Source organism: Callorhinus ursinus, unplaced genomic scaffold (assembly GCF_003265705.2).
Source record: "Callorhinus ursinus isolate GAN/ISIS: 27379988/994484 unplaced genomic scaffold, GSC_fseal_2.0 scaffold38, whole genome shotgun sequence".
Lineage (NCBI taxonomy): Eukaryota > Metazoa > Chordata > Mammalia > Carnivora > Otariidae > Callorhinus > Callorhinus ursinus.
The window spans coordinates 9,635,549-9,653,350 of record NW_027397100.1 but is presented as its reverse complement, the minus strand read 5'-3'; the positions used below and the strand labels follow the sequence as shown (position 1 = coordinate 9,653,350).

Here is a 17,802-nt window from a genome sequence, read left to right as displayed (position 1 = left end):
TTGCCAAGCTTGTTTTCTCTCTCCCTGGGGACAGCTCCTTTGCTTGTCTCCTTTAACTGGCCCAAGAACAATCTCATTAGCAAGTCAATGAGTCATTTAACTAACTGGTTTGCTGGTACTCGCCTGGGGCTAGGCAGTCAGGAGGGTAAGACCAAAAGTCATTTGTGAAGGGTTTTCACAGGTCCCTGTGACACCCTTTGAGCCCACTTTATTGCTGTGGTTTTTAACTGTTCTAAAGGGCTGGCTGCCTGTTGGGGAGGGAAGGTAAGCGTGGCAGGGAGGGCTCGGGCCCCATTCTTTCACTCTCATACTGATTGGGGGTGTGCGCTGTGCCAGGCCCGGTGCTATGTGCTGGAAACACAGCGGTAGAACAGGCACTACCCCTGCCTTCTGGGTAGCGTCCTGTAGGGAGGGAAGACAATATTTAATGGACTAAGAATTCAACGTAGTTAATTACCGATGTGGTGTCATTTGAGCTCCCCACTCCTTCAACTCCTTTAGGACTCCATTCAAATGCAGTTACCTGAGAGAAGACTTTCCCAAAGTGGGACGGGGATGGGGGTGAGCGGGTTAAACCATTGGTTCCTAAGTCTGGGCAGCAGAATTTGTGAGCTTGTTTAAAAACACGCATTTCTGACTCCACCCCACCCCACTTCCACTGGATCTGTAGAGCAGATGAGAGAGTTTTTTGGGTTTTTTTTTAAGATTTTTTATTTGTACGCAATCACACCCAACACCGGGCTCGAACCCACAACCCTGAGATCAAGAGTTGCACGCTCCACTGACTGAGCCAGCCAAGCACCCCCAAGAGATAACTATTTTTTTAAGTCACCGTCAAGGTGATTCTAATACAGCCAGCTGCTTTTGAGAGCACCTGGGTACGGGTGGTCACAACACAAGTGGAGGTCCAGTGATGTTTGAGAAAGGTCTTTCCGTGCCTTCACTTCGCTCCCTTCTTTTGCTTCTGTCTTTCACAGCTGAAAGACAAAATTAAAGCACGTGTGGGTCAGCCTTCTTCAAAGGCCCTCCTCTGATCCTCCTGGCCTTCATCAGCTTCCTAGTGCCCCTCCCACGCCCGTTTGCCACAGCAATTCCTCCCACATTCTTCATCTCAGCCACTGATAAAAAGTACTGGCCGGACAGCAGCCTCTCACATAGGGCCATTTTGTGGTAGAGACAGGCTTTCAGGCACCCAGCCTGTGTTGTGCCATATCAATCACAGAATTCACCTTGGCATTCTCCCCACCACCTCCCCAAGGACCTTGAGTGGGGGCAGATCACATGCCCTTTTCCTGACTCGGACATGGGGCGGGCAGCTGAAGGGGCTACAGAAATTCCTGACTGCCTGATACCACAGCTGGCCCTAGTGGCGCACGCAGGCCTCCCGCCCTTGCCCGGCCCCCCTCAGCTGTGCATTTCTAGCAGACGAGAAGACAAAACAGACAGTAGGCTGCCAGATTTTCTGTGGACCAGGGTGAGCATGTGGGAGAATATATATTCTGTGTGTGGGGAAGGTGTTTTTCTGCTCTTCTCTTCCCAGAATTCTAAGCCAAAATGGGAGACGCAGCTAGGGGCTAGGTGCCCACACAGCTGCTAATAAACGCCTAGGCTCCCCTCCCCAAGCCTGCTTTCTCAACAGAAATCCTCATCCCTACTTCACTTGAACCAGGTCACTGTGACCTGACAGTTTGCCCTGCACACAGGGCTAAGGTGAGCAGGCACAGTGTTCTCTGGTAGCACAGGTAGCTGGTGAGGCAGCTGCAGGATGCAGGAGTGGAAGCATCCGAACAAGCAGAAAAGGCTTCAGTCTTTTCACCTGGCAGTGGGGGGTTTTCTGGAACAGAGCCCAGCCTTTGAACTGGTGACCTTGAGCAAGTTACTGAGCTCTCTGATCAGGGCCTCTGTTTCGTCACCGGTTCAAATAAAGTGATCATCACAGTACCTGTCTCAAGTTGTTGAAGATTAAATAAGTAATTAGATGGGAAATGTTCAGAACAGCACCTGGTATGCTTTGTGTTCAACAAGTATTCACTTTTAGGATTATAGTCATGATTATTCGGTTGTCAGTTCCACCTGTTTGCTAAGACAGAGCAAAGCACAGTAAGAACAGCAATAGGGGCCCTCAAGCCAGGAGACCTGGGTTTGGATCCCAGCTCTACACTCGGAGCCTGTGTGACTTTGGGCACATTCTTGCATCCTTTAAGAGTTCAGTTCCCTCCTTAGTACTTTGGGGACGCTGCTCACAACCTTTCAGGCTTGTATACAGATGAAACAAAATGCGAGTGAGGTGGCTGGCATAGTACTTAGTATCAGAAGTGCTGAGTCCCTTTCCTTTGCCTCACTCAGCTGTTCAGCCCTACCTCTCTCTGGGGCTCCCCTGCAACCTTAGCCAGTATTCAGCTTAGCCAATGTCTGCTGATGCCTGCTGGTGTGTGTGTGTGGTTGTACTGGAAAGACCCTAGAGATGAAGAGGAATAAACGAGAACCTCTGGAATGGAGAGGAAGAGAAGCCACAAGAAGGCTCAGGCTCTGCCCTGAACAGGAGTTTTCACAGCCTGCTGAGCAAGGAGCCAGGAAACTCCAGGCACCAGCTCCCGCCATAGGTAGCTGTCCCTTTGGCTAGATACAGACTCCATAGAAAGATGATACCCAAGGGCTTGCCCTGGGAATGGGCCAAGAGAGGTGATAAGCAGGGGTAGAAACTGGTACAGGAACCCTAAGGAGAGCTGGGCCTTGATCCATTCAGCAAACAGTAGAGGAACATTAGGCATTACTGCAGCCCACACAGTTCCCAATATCCCAACACATAGGAGGTGAGGGGGAGAGGGCTGCTGTCTTTGCCGTCTGCAGCAGCTGGTGCATGCTGTGTAAGTATCTGTTGGTAAACAGGGAGAAGAGATAGGGCCAGGAGACGGACCTACAGTGTGCAAGGTATGAAGGTCTAACAAGCCACTGTTTAGGCCCATTAGTGGTTTGCCATGGTGTTCTGGCCTAGTGGGATCAGCCCTGCCTGCTGTCAGTTCTACCCTGAGTCCACAAAGACTAGATTGGGTCTTCCCACTATTGTCCCTACCACTGGTTGTAATTTTATACTCATATGTAGGATTTAAATCTCTCTTCCCAACATGAACTTGTCTGAAGGCTGGGATCATGTCTGTGTTGTTTGCTGCTGTGTTTCTGGGGCCAGCAACATAGGTGCTTCATAGCTGGTTTTGACTGAGTGAACTGATCACGGCCTCTTCTATGCATTCCAGATATGTAACTGGTTCATCAACGCCCGGCGGCGCCTTCTCCCAGACATGCTTCGGAAGGATGGCAAAGACCCCAATCAGTTCACCATCTCCCGCCGCGGGGGTAAGGCCTCAGATGTGGCCCTCCCCCGAGGCAGCAGCCCCTCGGTGCTGGCTGTGTCCGTACCAGCCCCCACCAGTGTGCTCTCCTTGTCCGTGTGCTCCATGCCACTCCACTCAGGCCAGGGGGAAAAGCCAGCGGCCCCCTTCCCACAAGGGGAGCCGGAGCCTCCGAAGCCCTTGGTGACCCCTGGCAACACACTCACCCTCCTGACCAGAGCTGAAGCTGGAAGCCCCACAGGTGGACTCTTCAACACGCCACCGCCCACACCCCCAGAGCAGGACAAGGAAGACTTCAGTAGCTTCCAGCTGCTGGTGGAGGTGGCGCTACAGAGGGCTGCTGAGATGGAGCTTCAGAAGCAGCAGGACCCATCGCCCCCCTTACTGCACACTCCTATCCCCTTAGTCTCCGAAAACCCCAAGTAGGCATCTGCCAAGAAGGGTGCTCGAGGTTCGAGCCAGCTGTCCAGGGTCTCCATTTTGGTTCCCTTTCATACAGAGGGCTTTCTTTGGATCACTGCCAAACATCGGGGTCATCTCCTCTGTCCAGAGGTCTTCAGCAGGAAGATGCCAGCTGGTGTCACTGCACTGTGATGGGGACCTCTCTGCTAACTGCCGTTTCTCCAGGCCTCCTCAGTGATGAGATTGAGATCGGAGATAGGCATGGTGCTGCTGCTGCTTCTCCAGAGGATTCCCAGGACACCTTTGTTCCAGCCTGCTTTCCTAGGCTGGGCACAGGAAACCTGCCACATTCAAACCTATGCCCCACAGCTGGGCCTCTTCGTTAAGCCAAGTGTGGACAGTCCAAGTTCGTAAGTGTGAACAAAAGACAGGAGGAACCCAGCAGATGTAACAGAACTGACTCCAGTTGAATGTTTAGGTTTTCACTAAACTGTTTATTTTTCCCTTTTTGCTGGGGTTTGCATTAATGGGAGTAGTTAGGTGTGGGGAGTGAGAGTGTGTTGCGTGAGGGAATCTGATGAACTGGGAATTCTGCACCACTGCAACTGGTGAGTGTTTTACAAGGAAGGAGTATTTTTATTTTGGGGACCAGCTAAATCTCTGCAAAATTCCAAATGGTTGTTTTATTGTTGGTTTGATTTACAAAAAAAACAAAAAAACAAAAAACTTTTTGAGCTTTGGCTTTTCTGCATCAGGCACAGAAGGGAACAAAGCCTTCTTAAGAATAGAGAGGGTCCAACACAGAATCTGACCAAACCTTCTAAGCGCAGAGCAGAGAAGGATAAAACCAGAGAAGTGGTTTTTGGTTTGGTTTGTTCAGTTTTTTTGTTTTGTTTTTTTTTAATTTTTGTCTTTACTATGTTTTGGGGGACGGGGGAAGTAAGTTAGACCAAGGCAGTGGGTTTTTTTTTTTTTTTTTTTCTCCCCTCTCTTTAATGTTTTCCTCTCTTTATCCTTGAAAGCTTGGCCCTGCAGCCTGAGTTTTGAATTCCTTTAAGAACTTGGATTAGTGGGGCCAGAATGTCAAAAGCTGCCAGTAGCTCCTACTTGGAGAGAAGTGAGCCACCTACTGGTCAGGAAGCCCTTGTAGCTGACTCAGATGGGCAGTTTTTCCCACGATGGTGGCAAGAACCTATTCCTGGAAGGAGCAGGGAACATGCCCCCAGCTGCTGAGGAGCTGCCTTCTACGGAGGCTGGGGCTGGAAATCGGTTAGGAAGCCTGTCCGCTGTGTCTTTGTGTTGCACCTTTCTGTAAATTGGAGTTGCAGAGGCCTCTGCCCTGAACTTCACGGTGAAATAGATCACAGTTGGTCTTACTCTTCTCCCTCCTCCCCATTTTTTATTTTGCTGTCTTATTGCTAACAGCATTCGACAGCAATACACCCCATCTTTATATATCCTAAGAAACACTAATCCTAGGTTACTATTAGCCAAAATATTTTTGTTCTGAAAGCATTGTTACTGGGCCAAAAGACAGGTCAGGAGCCCCCTGCCTGTAGTTTCCTGAAGTTGCCAAGTCAGGCACAAGGGGGAGATTCCTGGCACAGGGGGAGATTCCTGGGGGTTGACTGACATGGGTGGGCCTGGCCGGGAGAAAGGCAGCAACATGTGTTCTGTCCTTTCTGGGATGATCCCTGAAGACTTCAGGGAGGCTACCTGACTTCTCAGTGGCTTGGCCTACCCACTGCTGTGGGAATGGGGATTAGCTTTTTAAGGAGTGGGAGCTTTGCTCTCTGTGAGTGGGCAAGTTTCCTACGCTCTCTCTTTTGCCACCCCGCCCCATCCTTGCATGTCCCAGGGGGATCAGGGATCCTCACCCTCCTGAGGCCCAGCTGGGGAAGAAAGAACATAGCAGCTTCAAGATTAGTTGAAGTTGCTGTTTGCCCAGCCTGTTCCACCCCACCCATGTCTGTGAGCCCAGGTCTGGTATACTGTTGGAAGATGCTTATAGCAAGAGACCCTGGAAGTGTATTGGGCTGGGGTGGGACTTTTCCTTCCCACGGTGCACTGAGCAGTAGAGGTGGTGAGGGGTGAGGAGCCATGCTGCTGAATTTTGGTTGGCATTCCCCCCCTTGTGCAAGATGGGGAGGCTGGGGGTGGTGCAGCCTCCGCTTGGTTTGGTTGTGAGATAAACCTGGAGGAGAAGCACAGTTATCCCGTTGAATTATTTGAGCAAAAAAACTACTGTAAATAACTTTTGTTTTTGTCTTTCGTCAAATAAAGTTGTTTTTGGTTTTTGTTTTGTTTTTTAAAGCAGAAACAGATTGACCCACAGTGACCCTGGGCCCCATCTGGAGGTGGGGGAGTTGCTGAGTTCTTACAGGGCTTTATCGTTTCCCCCCTCTAGCAGCCACCTGTCAGGGTTGGGCGCCCTGCATCCTTATTCATTGTCCTCAACCCTGGCCCATATCCCTTTCATCACAGTGGGCAGGGGGCATATGCCTCCCATGCTGCACCAGTCTTCCCTGGGATAAACAGTCAAGCTTTGGGGTTGCTGAGTGGTGAGGAAACTTAGGGAGCTAGCAACTTTATCCTCCCCCTCAACCAGTGAGGGGTTGGACTGCAGTATGAAGCCAGCACAGAAAGCAGAAGAGATGAAATGGATGCTTCAGTCATGTCTGAAACTGGTACCACCTCTAGACTTCCCTATTATGTAAGCTAGTAAATTTCCCTTTTTTGCTTAAGATAGCTGTGAGTTTCATTTACTTCTTTACTTCTTAATGAAATGACTATACATTTCATTGCAGCCCAAACAGTACAAAGTCAAGGCCTGCAGCAGTAAACGGCCTTGCTATGTGCCTGGACCTGTGCAGTGTTCATTATTAAATTTTGTATACACACAAAAGAAGTGAGATGCCCTTCTCATAGGTGAAGAAACTGAGCGTTTGTTAAATTCATTGGCCTGCACTGTACAGCCAGTATTAAATGGAGCTAGGATATGAATTGAAGTCTATCTTGCTTGAAGGTCACCCTAACATCTGCCTGGACTTATTTGAACTAGTGATGGGCAGTTCACTGCCTACTGGCATTCAGTTAACATGGTTTGGGCTAAACACTAGAAATTTCTTCTACTGAACCAAATCAGCTTCCTGATTCCAGTAGACCTAGATGGAGGATATCCAATCTCCCACAAGTCACTCTCGTGTAGAAATTGGGATTCGGGCGCCTGGGTGGCTCAGTTGGTTAAGCAACCGCCTTTGGTTCAGGTCATGATCCTGGAGTCCCGGGACTGAGTCCCGCATCAGGCTCCCTGCTCAACAGGGAGTCTGCTTCTCCCTCTGACCCTCTTCCCTCTCATGCTGTCTCTCGTTCTCTCTCAAATAAATAAAATCTTTAAAAAAAAAAAAAATTGGGAGTCAGTGCCTCCCCATTCACATTCCCCAGATTAAAGAGCTCCAGTTTGAGAGAGTTTAGCCATTCATCCAAGGTCCTGGTTTCCACTTCCCTCCATCAGTAGCCCTCAAACTGGATACTTGGCCCTAGGGCTCGGCAGAATAGCAACATGCTGGAAGGGGTCTTCAAAATAAGTTCAATACTCATTTTCACCTGGAAAATTGAGTATTAATATTACCCTAAAAGGGGAAGTGATTTGGATGGTTTGACTGCCTTAGAAGAGATGGCTTCCTATAAACACTTTTCAAAGAACTGAAACCAAAAGCATTTTCTGCATCAAGCTTCAAATTGATGAACCCCAGAGTAAGCAAGCACTTTAGATAATGAAAGTTGATAGGGATAATGTGGCTAGAGTCCCTCTCCTCTGAAGTTAGAAATATCATCTAAGGACATCTACCTTTCCTCTAACAGTCCCGTTTAGGAAACAGCATTTAAATGCATTGGCTTAAATAAGTAATAAAAATAAATAAATGCATTGGCTGGCTCAGTTAGTAGAGCATGTGACTCTTGATCTTGGGGTCATGAGTTTGAGCCCCATGTGGGGTGTAGAGATGACTTTAAAAAGTACACTCTAGGGGCGCCCGGCTGGCTCAGTCAGTGGAGCATACAACTCTTGATCTCAGGGTCATGAGCTCTAGCCCCATGTTGGGGGTAAAGATTACTAAAAAAAAAAAAAAACAATAAAAAAAAGAAAAAAACTACATTCTAGTTTAGAAACTGCTAATGGGAAAAACTCCCAGAGGGGAGGGCCTTTGGCCTGCCTTGGTGTGCTATAACATTGGTATGTTAGCCACTGTAACTGTAGAGAAGGGAACTCGGGGGAATGTGGAAATAATTATCAATGCTCTCAATGTTACTGGTTTCCAAAGCACTTCTTTATAATCTAAGCCTGCATTTAGATTCTGGCTCTGTCATCTAATTAGGTGTCATAATCATAGGCAAGTCAACTTACCACTCCAAACTTTAGTCTCCTCATCAATAAAATGGGCATAGTAATATTCACCTCTTAGGAGGATGAAATAGGACACTCCACGTTACTGTTGTTTTATATTGCTATTATCTGGCCTCCCAGCACAGGGCTGGGAGTAAAACAGAACTGTGAAAATAACTTGCCCCATACCACACAGCTGTTAAGTGGCAGAACTGGAAGGAATTACCCAGAGTAGTTCTCAAGCCTTAATATGTATCAAAGTCATCAGGAGAGCTTACAAAAATGCAAATTCCCAGACCTCACTCCCAGGGAGTCCAGGAATCTACACTCTTCACTTATGCCACAGGAGATTCTCATGCTATTGCTCCAGGGACCTGATCATTTATGATCAGGACACTGACTTATCCCAAGGAAGCTGCTAGGTTAAGACAGCACCTCATCTTTCAAAGTTTTAAGGTAAGAGGAAGAAGGGTACCACCAAGTAGTTTACCCCTCCCCCTGCCAAACCATTTGACTTCCACCCAGCTCCCAGGAGTCTATTGTGGCCTGAAGGTCAAGTGTAACCTTCCTGAGATGGTCATTTTAATTACACAAATAATCCACATTTACTATGGAAAATTTTAAAATAAAAGGAGTTAAGTATAGTGGTTAAGAGCCCAGCCAACTTTTAGAGGAAAACATGTAAAACAGTTAGCAAAGTTGGCACCCAGTAAGAACCCAGTAAGTACTAGTAAAACATTTATCTTAGGCAAAAAGAGGGCCTGGATACAAACTCAGACCTCTACTTCACAACGGGTGCTCTTTCCACAGCTTGTGGTTTTTTTCCCCATGGGACTCTGATTTCTGTGACTCCCTCTGTGTCTGTCCAGGGCCCCCAATCTTACCCCTCGAGCACACTTTCCTCTCCAAGCCGTCCTACAAGCAGCTGGCAGTGGCACAGACGCCTTCAGTGGAGAGGACATACTCAGTCCCGAGGCTGAGATGGTGTGTTTAACTGGTGCTTAAAAGGTCCCAACCTCAAAAAGGCAAAATCTGTCCTACTTCCAAATCTCTCTCCCACTTCCAAATCTGACTCTTCATCAAGTTCTTCTCCATCTTAGACCACCCAGGATGTTTATTTTAACCAGATGGATGCACTGGGATTCAGCCAGACTCCCCACTTCCTAAGATAAGGAAAGCCTTGGGTGAAAGCACAAAGGGATTAAGTCTCAGCCCCATAAATACCCTCCAGGCAAGGGTTCTCCATGCTAACTCCCAGCTTGGCTTTGTCTGCTCCTAGAAAACTAAGAGGAGGAACACAGATCAGGTTTCCGATGCCTACTGAACCTCTAACTTGCTGTGTGACACTGAGCTGGACTGAATCTAAGGACCCCTCTAAATATAACTTTCTGTGACACCCCCCCCACGTAATCACAAACTTAATGAATCTCAGAGTTAAGAGCTTCACAATATAATACTACATATAAAACTCTTCTTGCAAAAAATAAAATCTGTTTACAGATGATATGATCACATATGTAAAATCCTAAAGACTCCACCAAAAGGAAAAAGAAAAGAATAAATGGATTCAGCAAAGTTGCAGGATACAAAATCACACAAAAATCAGTTGTGTTTCTACTCACGAACAATGAACAATCCAAAAAGGAAATTTAAAAAAAATTTTTCAAATTGTAATAGCATCAAAAAGAATAAAATAGTTAAGAATTAACCAAAGAGGGGCGCCTGGGTGGCTCAGTTGGTTAAGCGACTGCCTTCGGCTCAGGTCATGATCCTGGAGTCCTGGGATCGAGTCCCACATCGGGCTCCCTGCTCAGCGGGGAGTCTGCTTCTCCCTCTGACCCTCTTCCCTCTCATGCTCTCTATCTCTCATTCTCTCTCTCTCAAGTAAATAAATAAAATCTTTAAAAAAAGAATTAACCAAAGAAGTGAGACTTATGTACCAAAAACTAGAAAACATTGCTGAATAAAAATAAGAAAGATAAAAATAAATGGAAAAATATCTTGTGTTCATGGATTGGAAGACTTACCTACAGATTTTCACTGCAATCTCTATCAAAACCCCACTGTTGTTTTTTTTTTTTTAATAGGCTTCCACGCCCAATAGGGGCTTGAACTCACTACCCCAAGATCAAGAGTTGCATGCATGTTCTACCAAATGAACCAGCCAGATGCCCTTCCAATGACTTTTTTTTTTTTTGCAGAAATGGAACTCGTTCTAAAATGTATATGGAATCTTAAGGAACCCCCAATAACCAAAACAATCTTGAAAAAGAACAAAGTTAGAAGACTCACACCTCCTGATTTCAAAACTTACTACAAAGCAGACCAACCATGAGAGACAATGGACTCTGAAAAACAAACTGAGGGTTCTAGAGGGGAGGGGGGTGGGGGGATGGGTTAGCCTGGTGATGGGTATTAAAGAGGGCACGTTCTGCGTAGAGCACTGGGTGTTATGCACAAACAATGAATCATGGAACACTACATCCAAAACTAATGATGTAATGTATGGTGATTAACATAACAATAAAAAAATTTAAAAAAAACTTACAAAGCTAAAATAATCAAAAAGTGTGGTATTGGCACAATGACAAAAATAAATAGACCAAAGGAATAGGATTTGACAGGCTTGCAATATACCCTCACATATGTGGTCAAATGATCTTCAACAAAGGTGCTAAGGCCATTTGATGGAGGAAGGGCAGTCTTTTTAATAAATGGTGTTGAGAAAACTGGATATCCACATGTAAAAGAATGAAGTTGGACCTTTACCTAACACCACATAAAAAAAATAACTCAATGGGGCACCTGTCTGGCTCAGTTGGTGGAGCATGTGACTTTTTTTTTTTTAAGATTTTATTTATTTGACAGAGACACAGCGAGAGAGGGAACACAAGCAGGGGGAGTGGGAGAGGGAGAAGCAGGCTTCCCGCAGAGCAGGGAGTCCAATGCAGGGCTCGATCCCAGGACCCTGGGATCACGACCTGAGCCGAAGGCAGAGGCCCAACGACTGAGCCACCCAGGTGCCCTGGAGCATGTGACTCTTGATCTTAGGGTCAGAAGTTTACAGAGTTTACATTAAACAAGAAAAATTAAATCAAAATGGATGAAACACCTAAATATAAGTGCTAAACTAAAAAACCTCTTAGAAGAAATCAAGGGAGAAGCTTGTTGACATTGATTTAGCAATTTTTTTAAGATTTTGTTGTTGTTGTTGTTTTGGTTGTTTTTTTTTAAAGTAATCTCTACACCCAACAAGGGGCTTGAAATCATGACCCTGAGATCAAGAGTCACATGCTCTGGGGCACCTAGGTAGCAAAGTCAGTTGAGTGTCTGACTCTTGGTTTTGGCTCAGGTCCTGATCTCAGGGTTGTGAGATCAAGCCCCATGTTGGGCTCTCGCTCAGTGCAGAGTCTGCTTAAGACTCTCTCCCTCTGCCCCTCCCCTCTCCTCTAAAATAAATAAATCTTTTTTTTTAAAGAGTCACGTGCTCTTCCAACTGAGCTCACTAGGTGCCCTGGCAGTGATTTACTGGATATGATACCAAAAGCACAAGTAACAACAACAAAAAATTAGACAAACTATACTTCATGAAAATTAAAAACTTAAAAAAATGTTTTAAGTAATCTCTACTTAATAAAGGGGCATGAACTCACAACCCTGAGATCAACAGTCACATACTCTACCAACTGAGTCAGCCAGGTGCCCCCCAAATTAAAAACTGTTGTATATCAAAGGATACTACTATCAACAGAGTAAAAACGGGGGGGCGCCTGGGTGGCTCAGTCGTTAGGCATCTGCCTTCAGCTCAGGTCATGGTCCCAGGGTCCTGGGATCGAGCCCCACATCAGGCTCCCTGCTTGGTGAGAAGCCTACTTCTCCCTCTCCCACTCCCCCTGCTTGTGTTCCTGCTCTCACTATCTCTCTCTCTGTCAAATAAATAAATAAAATCTTAAAAAAAAAACACAAACACATTGTAAAAAGGTAACCCACAGAATAGGAGAAAATATTTGCAAATTACATAAATGACAAAGGATTAATATCCCGAATATATACAGAACTCCTAAAACTCAACAACAACAACAAAAAACAAATGACAGGACTCAAAAAATGGGCAAGGGTCTGGAATAGACATTTCTCCGAAGACATACAAATGACCAACAAGCACATGAAAAGATGCTCAACATCACTAATCATTAGGAAAATGCAAATAAAAATCATAATGAGATACCACTTCACACCCATTAGGTTGGCTATTATCAAGGGGCACCAGGGTGGCTCAGTAGCTTAAGCATCTGCCTTTGGTTTAAGTCATGATCTCAGGGTCTTGGGATCGAGCCCCATGTCCAAGCCCGTGTCCAACTCCCTGCTCATTGGGGAGTCTGCTTCTCCCTCTCCCTCTGCCCCTCCCCACCAACTCATGTGTGCTTTTTCTATCTCAAATAAATAAATAAAATCTTAAAAAAAAAAAACAGAAAACAAGTGTTGATGAGAATGTGGACAAATTGGAACTCTTGCATACTGTTGGTAGAAATGCAAAATGGTGCAGCTACTGTAGAAAACAGTATGGTCGTTCCTCAAAAAATTAAAAAGAGGAATTATCACATGATCCAGCAATTCCACTCTGGGTATATACTCCACAGAATGGAAAGCAGGAATATAAAAAGATATTTGTATACCCATATTCATAATAGTATTATTCACAACAGCAAAGAGGTGGAAGCAGCCTAGGTGTACCCCAGTAGACGAAAAAATAACAAAATAAGGTATATATTATGAAACTGAATAAAGGGAACCTCATTTAAGATGGAGATGGGGGGGACCTGGGTGGCTCAGTCAGTAAAGTGGTCGGTCGACTCTTGATTTCAGCTCAGGTCATGATCTCAGGGTCTTGGGATAGAACCCCATGCTGGGCTCCGAGCTCAGCGGAGAGTCAGCTTGAGATTCTCTTCCTCTCTCTATCCCTCTGCTCCTCCCCCCTCATGTGCACACACACTCTCTCTCACAAATAAACAAATAAATTTAAAAAAAAAAATGGAAATGTGGGCGCCTGACTGCCTCAATAGATGGAACATGCAACTCTTGATCTCAGGGTTGTGAGTTCAAGCACCACACTGGGTGTAGCAATTACTTAAAAAATAAAAAAATAAATTTTATGGGGCACCTGGGGTGGCTTAGTCGGTTAAGTGTCTGCCTTCGGCTCAGGTCATGATCCCAGAGTCCTGGGATCAAGCCCCGCATTGGGCTCTCTGCTCAACAGAGAGCCTGCTTCTCTCTCTCCCTCTGCCTGCCACTCTGCCTACTTGTGCTCTCTCTCTCTTTTTTTTTAAGGATTTTATTTATTTATTTGAAAGAGGGAGACACAGCAAGAGAGGGAACACAAGCAGGGGGAATGGGAGAGGCAGAAGAAGCAGGCTTCCCGCGGAGCAGGGAGCCTGATGCAGGGCTCCATTCCAGGACCCTGGGACCATGACCTGAGCCGAAGGCAGACGCTTAACAACTGAGCCACCCAGGCGCCCCATTGTGCTCTCTCTCTTATAAATAAATTCTTTTAAAAAATAAATTCTAAAAAGTCTTTAAAAAAATTAAATAATAAAAGAGTTGGGAGGCCAGCAGAAGGAGCTCTCACGCATTATCAGTCCTCATCAATTAAACAGAAAGACCCCAGGGCGCCTGGGTGGCTCAGTTGGTTAAGTGACTGCCTTCAGCTCAGGTCATGATCCTGGAGTCCCGGGATTGAGTCCTGCATCGAATCCCGCATCGGGCTCCCCACTCAGCGGGAGTCTGCTTCTCCCTCCGACCCTACCCCCTCTCATGTGCTCTCTCTCTCTCATTCTCGCTCTCTCAAATAATTAAATAAAAATCTTTAAAATAAATAAATAAATAAACAGAAAGACCCCAACAGACATACCTTTAACTCCCAACAGGAAGAAGCCTATTTTTTACTACCCCAGCAGGAGGAAGAAAGATCTTCTCCTCGCCCAGCAACAGCCCAGTCAATGAAAGACCATTACAACTGTTACAGCCAATGAAAAGCCACTATACTTCAAACTCCTAGTTTAATCCAACATGTACTTTTTGTTTATAAAAGCCCCTCCCAATCCCCTTCCTCTATAAAAGCAAATTTCTCTCCTTTGTTCTTTGGATTTGCCTATCATTTTGCTATAGTTTGCATGTCCCAAATAGCAATACTCTGCTATTCCCAAATAAACTAATTTTTGCTGGTAAAAAAAGTGAGTTTTATTTTTAAGGTTAACAGTATATACAATAAACACCTAAAGAACATTTAACAAAGTTATCCTGCCTTAAAAAGGAAGGAAATTCAGGTGGCCTGGGTGGCTCGGTCGGTTGAGCATCTGCCTTCAGCTCACGTCATGATCCCAGGGTCCTGGGATCTAGCCCTGCATCGGGCTCCCTGCTCAGCGGGAAGCCTGCTTCTCCCTCTCCCACTCCCCCTGCTTGTGTTCCCTCTCTCGCTGTCTCATTCTCTGTCAAATAAATAAATAAATAAATAATCTTTAAAAAAAATTTTTTTAATTAAAAAAAAAAAGAAAAGGAAGGAAATTCTGACACTGGCTATACCATGGATGAATCCTGAAAACAGTATGCTAACTGAAATAAGCCAATCAGAAAAGGACTAACACGGTGTGATTCCACTCTTATGAGGCACTTAGTCAAATTTAGGGACAGAAAGTACAATGGTAGTTGTTGGGGACTGGGATAAAGAGAGATTGAGGAGGGACGCCTGGGTGGCTCAGTCGTTAAGCATCTGCCTTCGGTCAGATCATGATCCCAGGGTCCTGGGATCGAGCCCCACATCGGACTCCCTGCTCCCCAGGAAGCCTGCTTCTCCCTCTCCCACTCCCCCTGCTTGTGTTCCCTCTCTCACTGTGTCTCTCTGTCAAATAAATAAATAAAATCTTAAAAAAAAAAAAAAGAGAGGGCGCCTGGGTGGCTCAGATGGTTAAGCGTCTGCCTTCGGCTCAGGTCATGATCCCAAAGTCCTGGGATCGAGTCCCGCATCGGGCTCCCTGCTCCTTGGGAGCCTGCTTCTCCCTCTGCCTCTCTCTCGCTCTCTCTCTCTCTGTGTCTCTCATGAATAAATAAATAAAATCTTTAAAAAAAAAAAATAAAAAATAAAAAAATAAAAAAAAAAAAAAAGAGAGAGAGATTTGAGGAGTAACTACTTTGAGGGCACAAAACTTCCAGTTTTGCAAGATGAAAGCGTTCTGAAAATGGATGGTGATGGCATCTACACAACAAAGTAAATGTACTTCCCTGTGCCACCAAACTGTACACTTAAAAATGTAAATTTTGTGGGGTGCCTGGGTGGCTCAGTCGTTAAGCGTCTGCCTTCAGCTCAGGTCATGATCCCAGGCTCCTGGGATCAAGCCCCACATTGGGCTCCCTGCTCGGGGGGGAAGCCTGCTTCTCCCTCTCCCACTCCCCCTGCTTGTGTTCCCTCTCTCGCTGTATGTCTCTTTGTCAAATAAATAAATAAATAAATCTTTTAAAAAAATGTAAATTTTGTTATGTATACTTTACAGCAAGTAAAAAAAAATTAAGTTTAAAAAATAATTTAGGGGCACCTGGATGGCTCAGTTGGTTAGGCGTCTGCCTTCGGCTCACATCATGATCCCAGGACCCTGCCCTGATGCTCAGCAGGGAGCCTGCTTCTCTCTCTCTTTCTACCTGCCACTCTACTTGTCCTCTCTCTGTCAAATTAATAAAGCCTTTTTAAAAAAAAAATAAAGAATTTACTGTTTTATTCCAATTGTCTCCATCGTCAGTGCCCCCCCATATCTCCTGAGTGACTTTAACAGTCTTTAAACTAGTCTCCCACTCTGATCGCAGCCAGAATGACCTTGCTAAGATGCAAACCTGAAAAGTGAAGTACCCCTGCTCAAATCCCTTCTGTGGCTTCCTCCACCCTTCGGACAAAAATAATTTCTTCAGGGCCATCATCAAAAAGACAAGGGGGGTCTGGTCTCACATCTATGGATGTAGAGAAAAGGGAATCCTTGTGCACTGTTGGTGGGAATATAAATTGGTGCTGCCACTATGGAAAACAATATGGAGGATCCTCAAAAAATTAAAAATAGAAATACTCTATGAACCAGCAATTCCACTTTTGGGAATATATAACACTAAGAAATAAGGAAATGAAAACACTAACTTGAAAAGATATCTGTACCCCATGTTCATAGCAGCATTATTTACAAGAACCAAGGCATGGAAACAACCTAAATGTCCACCAATGAATGAATGGATAAAGAAGTTGTGGTATATACACCATGGAATATTACTCAGCCACAAAAAATGAGGAAATCCTACCATTTGTGACAACATGTATGGACCTTGGAGGTTTATGCTGAGTAAAATAAGTCAGTTGGAGAAAGACAAATACTTTATGATCTCACTTACGTGTGTAATCTTAAAAAACAGACTCAGAAAAAGAGATCAGACTTGTGGTTACCAGAGGTGGGTGATGGGGGAGGGGGAGACGGAGGAAGGTAGTCGTTAAAAGATACAAACTTCCAGTTGAGATGAATAAATAGTAAGGATGTAAGGTAGACATGAGGACAATAGCTAACAATGCTGTACTGACACATTGGAAAATTGCTAAAAGAATAAATCCTAAGCGTTCTCATCACAAAGAAAATTTTTTTCTTCTTTTCATTGCATCTACATAAGAAGACGGAATTAGCTGTATCTATTGTTGTGATCATTTCACAATATATGTAAATCAAACCACCAAGAGGTAGGCCTTAAACTTTACAGTGATGTATGTCAATTATATTTCAATAAAACCGGAAAAAACAAAAACAAATTCTTCAGCATGCCCCTCCCACTCCTACCCAACTTGTGGCTTTATTCCCTACCAGTGGCTGACAGGGTTTCAACTCCTGGAATGCTCTCTTTCTTTCCCTCTTCCCCTTAACTCCTACTCTTCCTTCAGAGCTCCATCTTTCCTAACCCTCCAGATCAAACTCCCCATCACAATCCTTTGCTACCAGGCCCAGTAGACTGAAAACTTACCTTTTCTGTCTTGGACCTTGGATGAGGTATTCTTCCAACAATCTATGACAGAATGAATGATAGTTTGTCTCCAGCACTGCATGCCCCCAGGGAATCTGTAAAAGACGTGTTTTGTTTTGTTTTTTAAGATTTATTTATTTGACAGAGAGAGGGCACAAGCAGGGGGAGTGGCAGGCAGAGGGAGAGGAAGAAGCAGGCTCCCCACTGAGCCGGGAGCCCGATGCGGGGCTCAATCCTAGGACCCTGAGATCATGACCTGAGCCGAAGGCAGACACCCAACCATCTGAGCCACCCAGAGGCCCCAAACGTAAAAGAGGTTTTATACCAATGGTACACTTCCAAACTGGAGTCAGCTGGTTAGGCTTTAACCACAGTTTTGCCTATGGGAGGGAACAAGGTTCAGAAAAAAGGCAGGGCTGAAATGTCCACAATAGCCAAACTGTGGAAAGAGCCAAGATGTCCATTGACAGATGAATGGTTAAAGAAGATGTGGTATATATACACAATGGAATATTACGCAGCCATCAAAAGGAATGAGATCTTGCCATTTGCAACGACGTGGATGGAACTGGAGTGTGTTATGCTGAGTGAAATAAGTCAATCAGAGAAAGACATGTATCATATGACCTC

The 17,802-nt window shown here is 45.2% G+C and overlaps 1 protein-coding gene and 1 long non-coding RNA gene across 6 annotated transcripts in view; one reads left to right on the top strand and one right to left on the bottom strand.

The window, feature by feature from the left end:
* TGIF2 (TGFB induced factor homeobox 2) overlaps window positions 1-6,049 on the top strand; it is a 14,368-nt gene extending 8,319 nt beyond the window's left edge. For all 5 annotated transcript variants that reach the window (XM_073880472.1, XM_025875757.2, XM_025875758.2 and 2 more), the window contains exon 3: window positions 3,255-6,049. In XM_073880472.1, coding sequence (XP_073736573.1) covers window positions 3,255-3,776 — 522 coding nt within the window. In that variant the 3' untranslated portion in view covers window positions 3,777-6,049. The remainder of the gene's footprint in view (window positions 1-3,254) is intronic.
* Window positions 673-17,802, bottom strand: part of LOC112827332 (uncharacterized) — a 19,215-nt gene continuing 2,085 nt past the window's right edge. The window contains exons 2-3 of the long non-coding RNA XR_003209195.2: window positions 17,173-17,267; window positions 673-977 (exon numbers count right to left, since the gene is read on the bottom strand). This is a non-coding gene — a long non-coding RNA (uncharacterized lncRNA). The remainder of the gene's footprint in view (window positions 978-17,172; window positions 17,268-17,802) is intronic.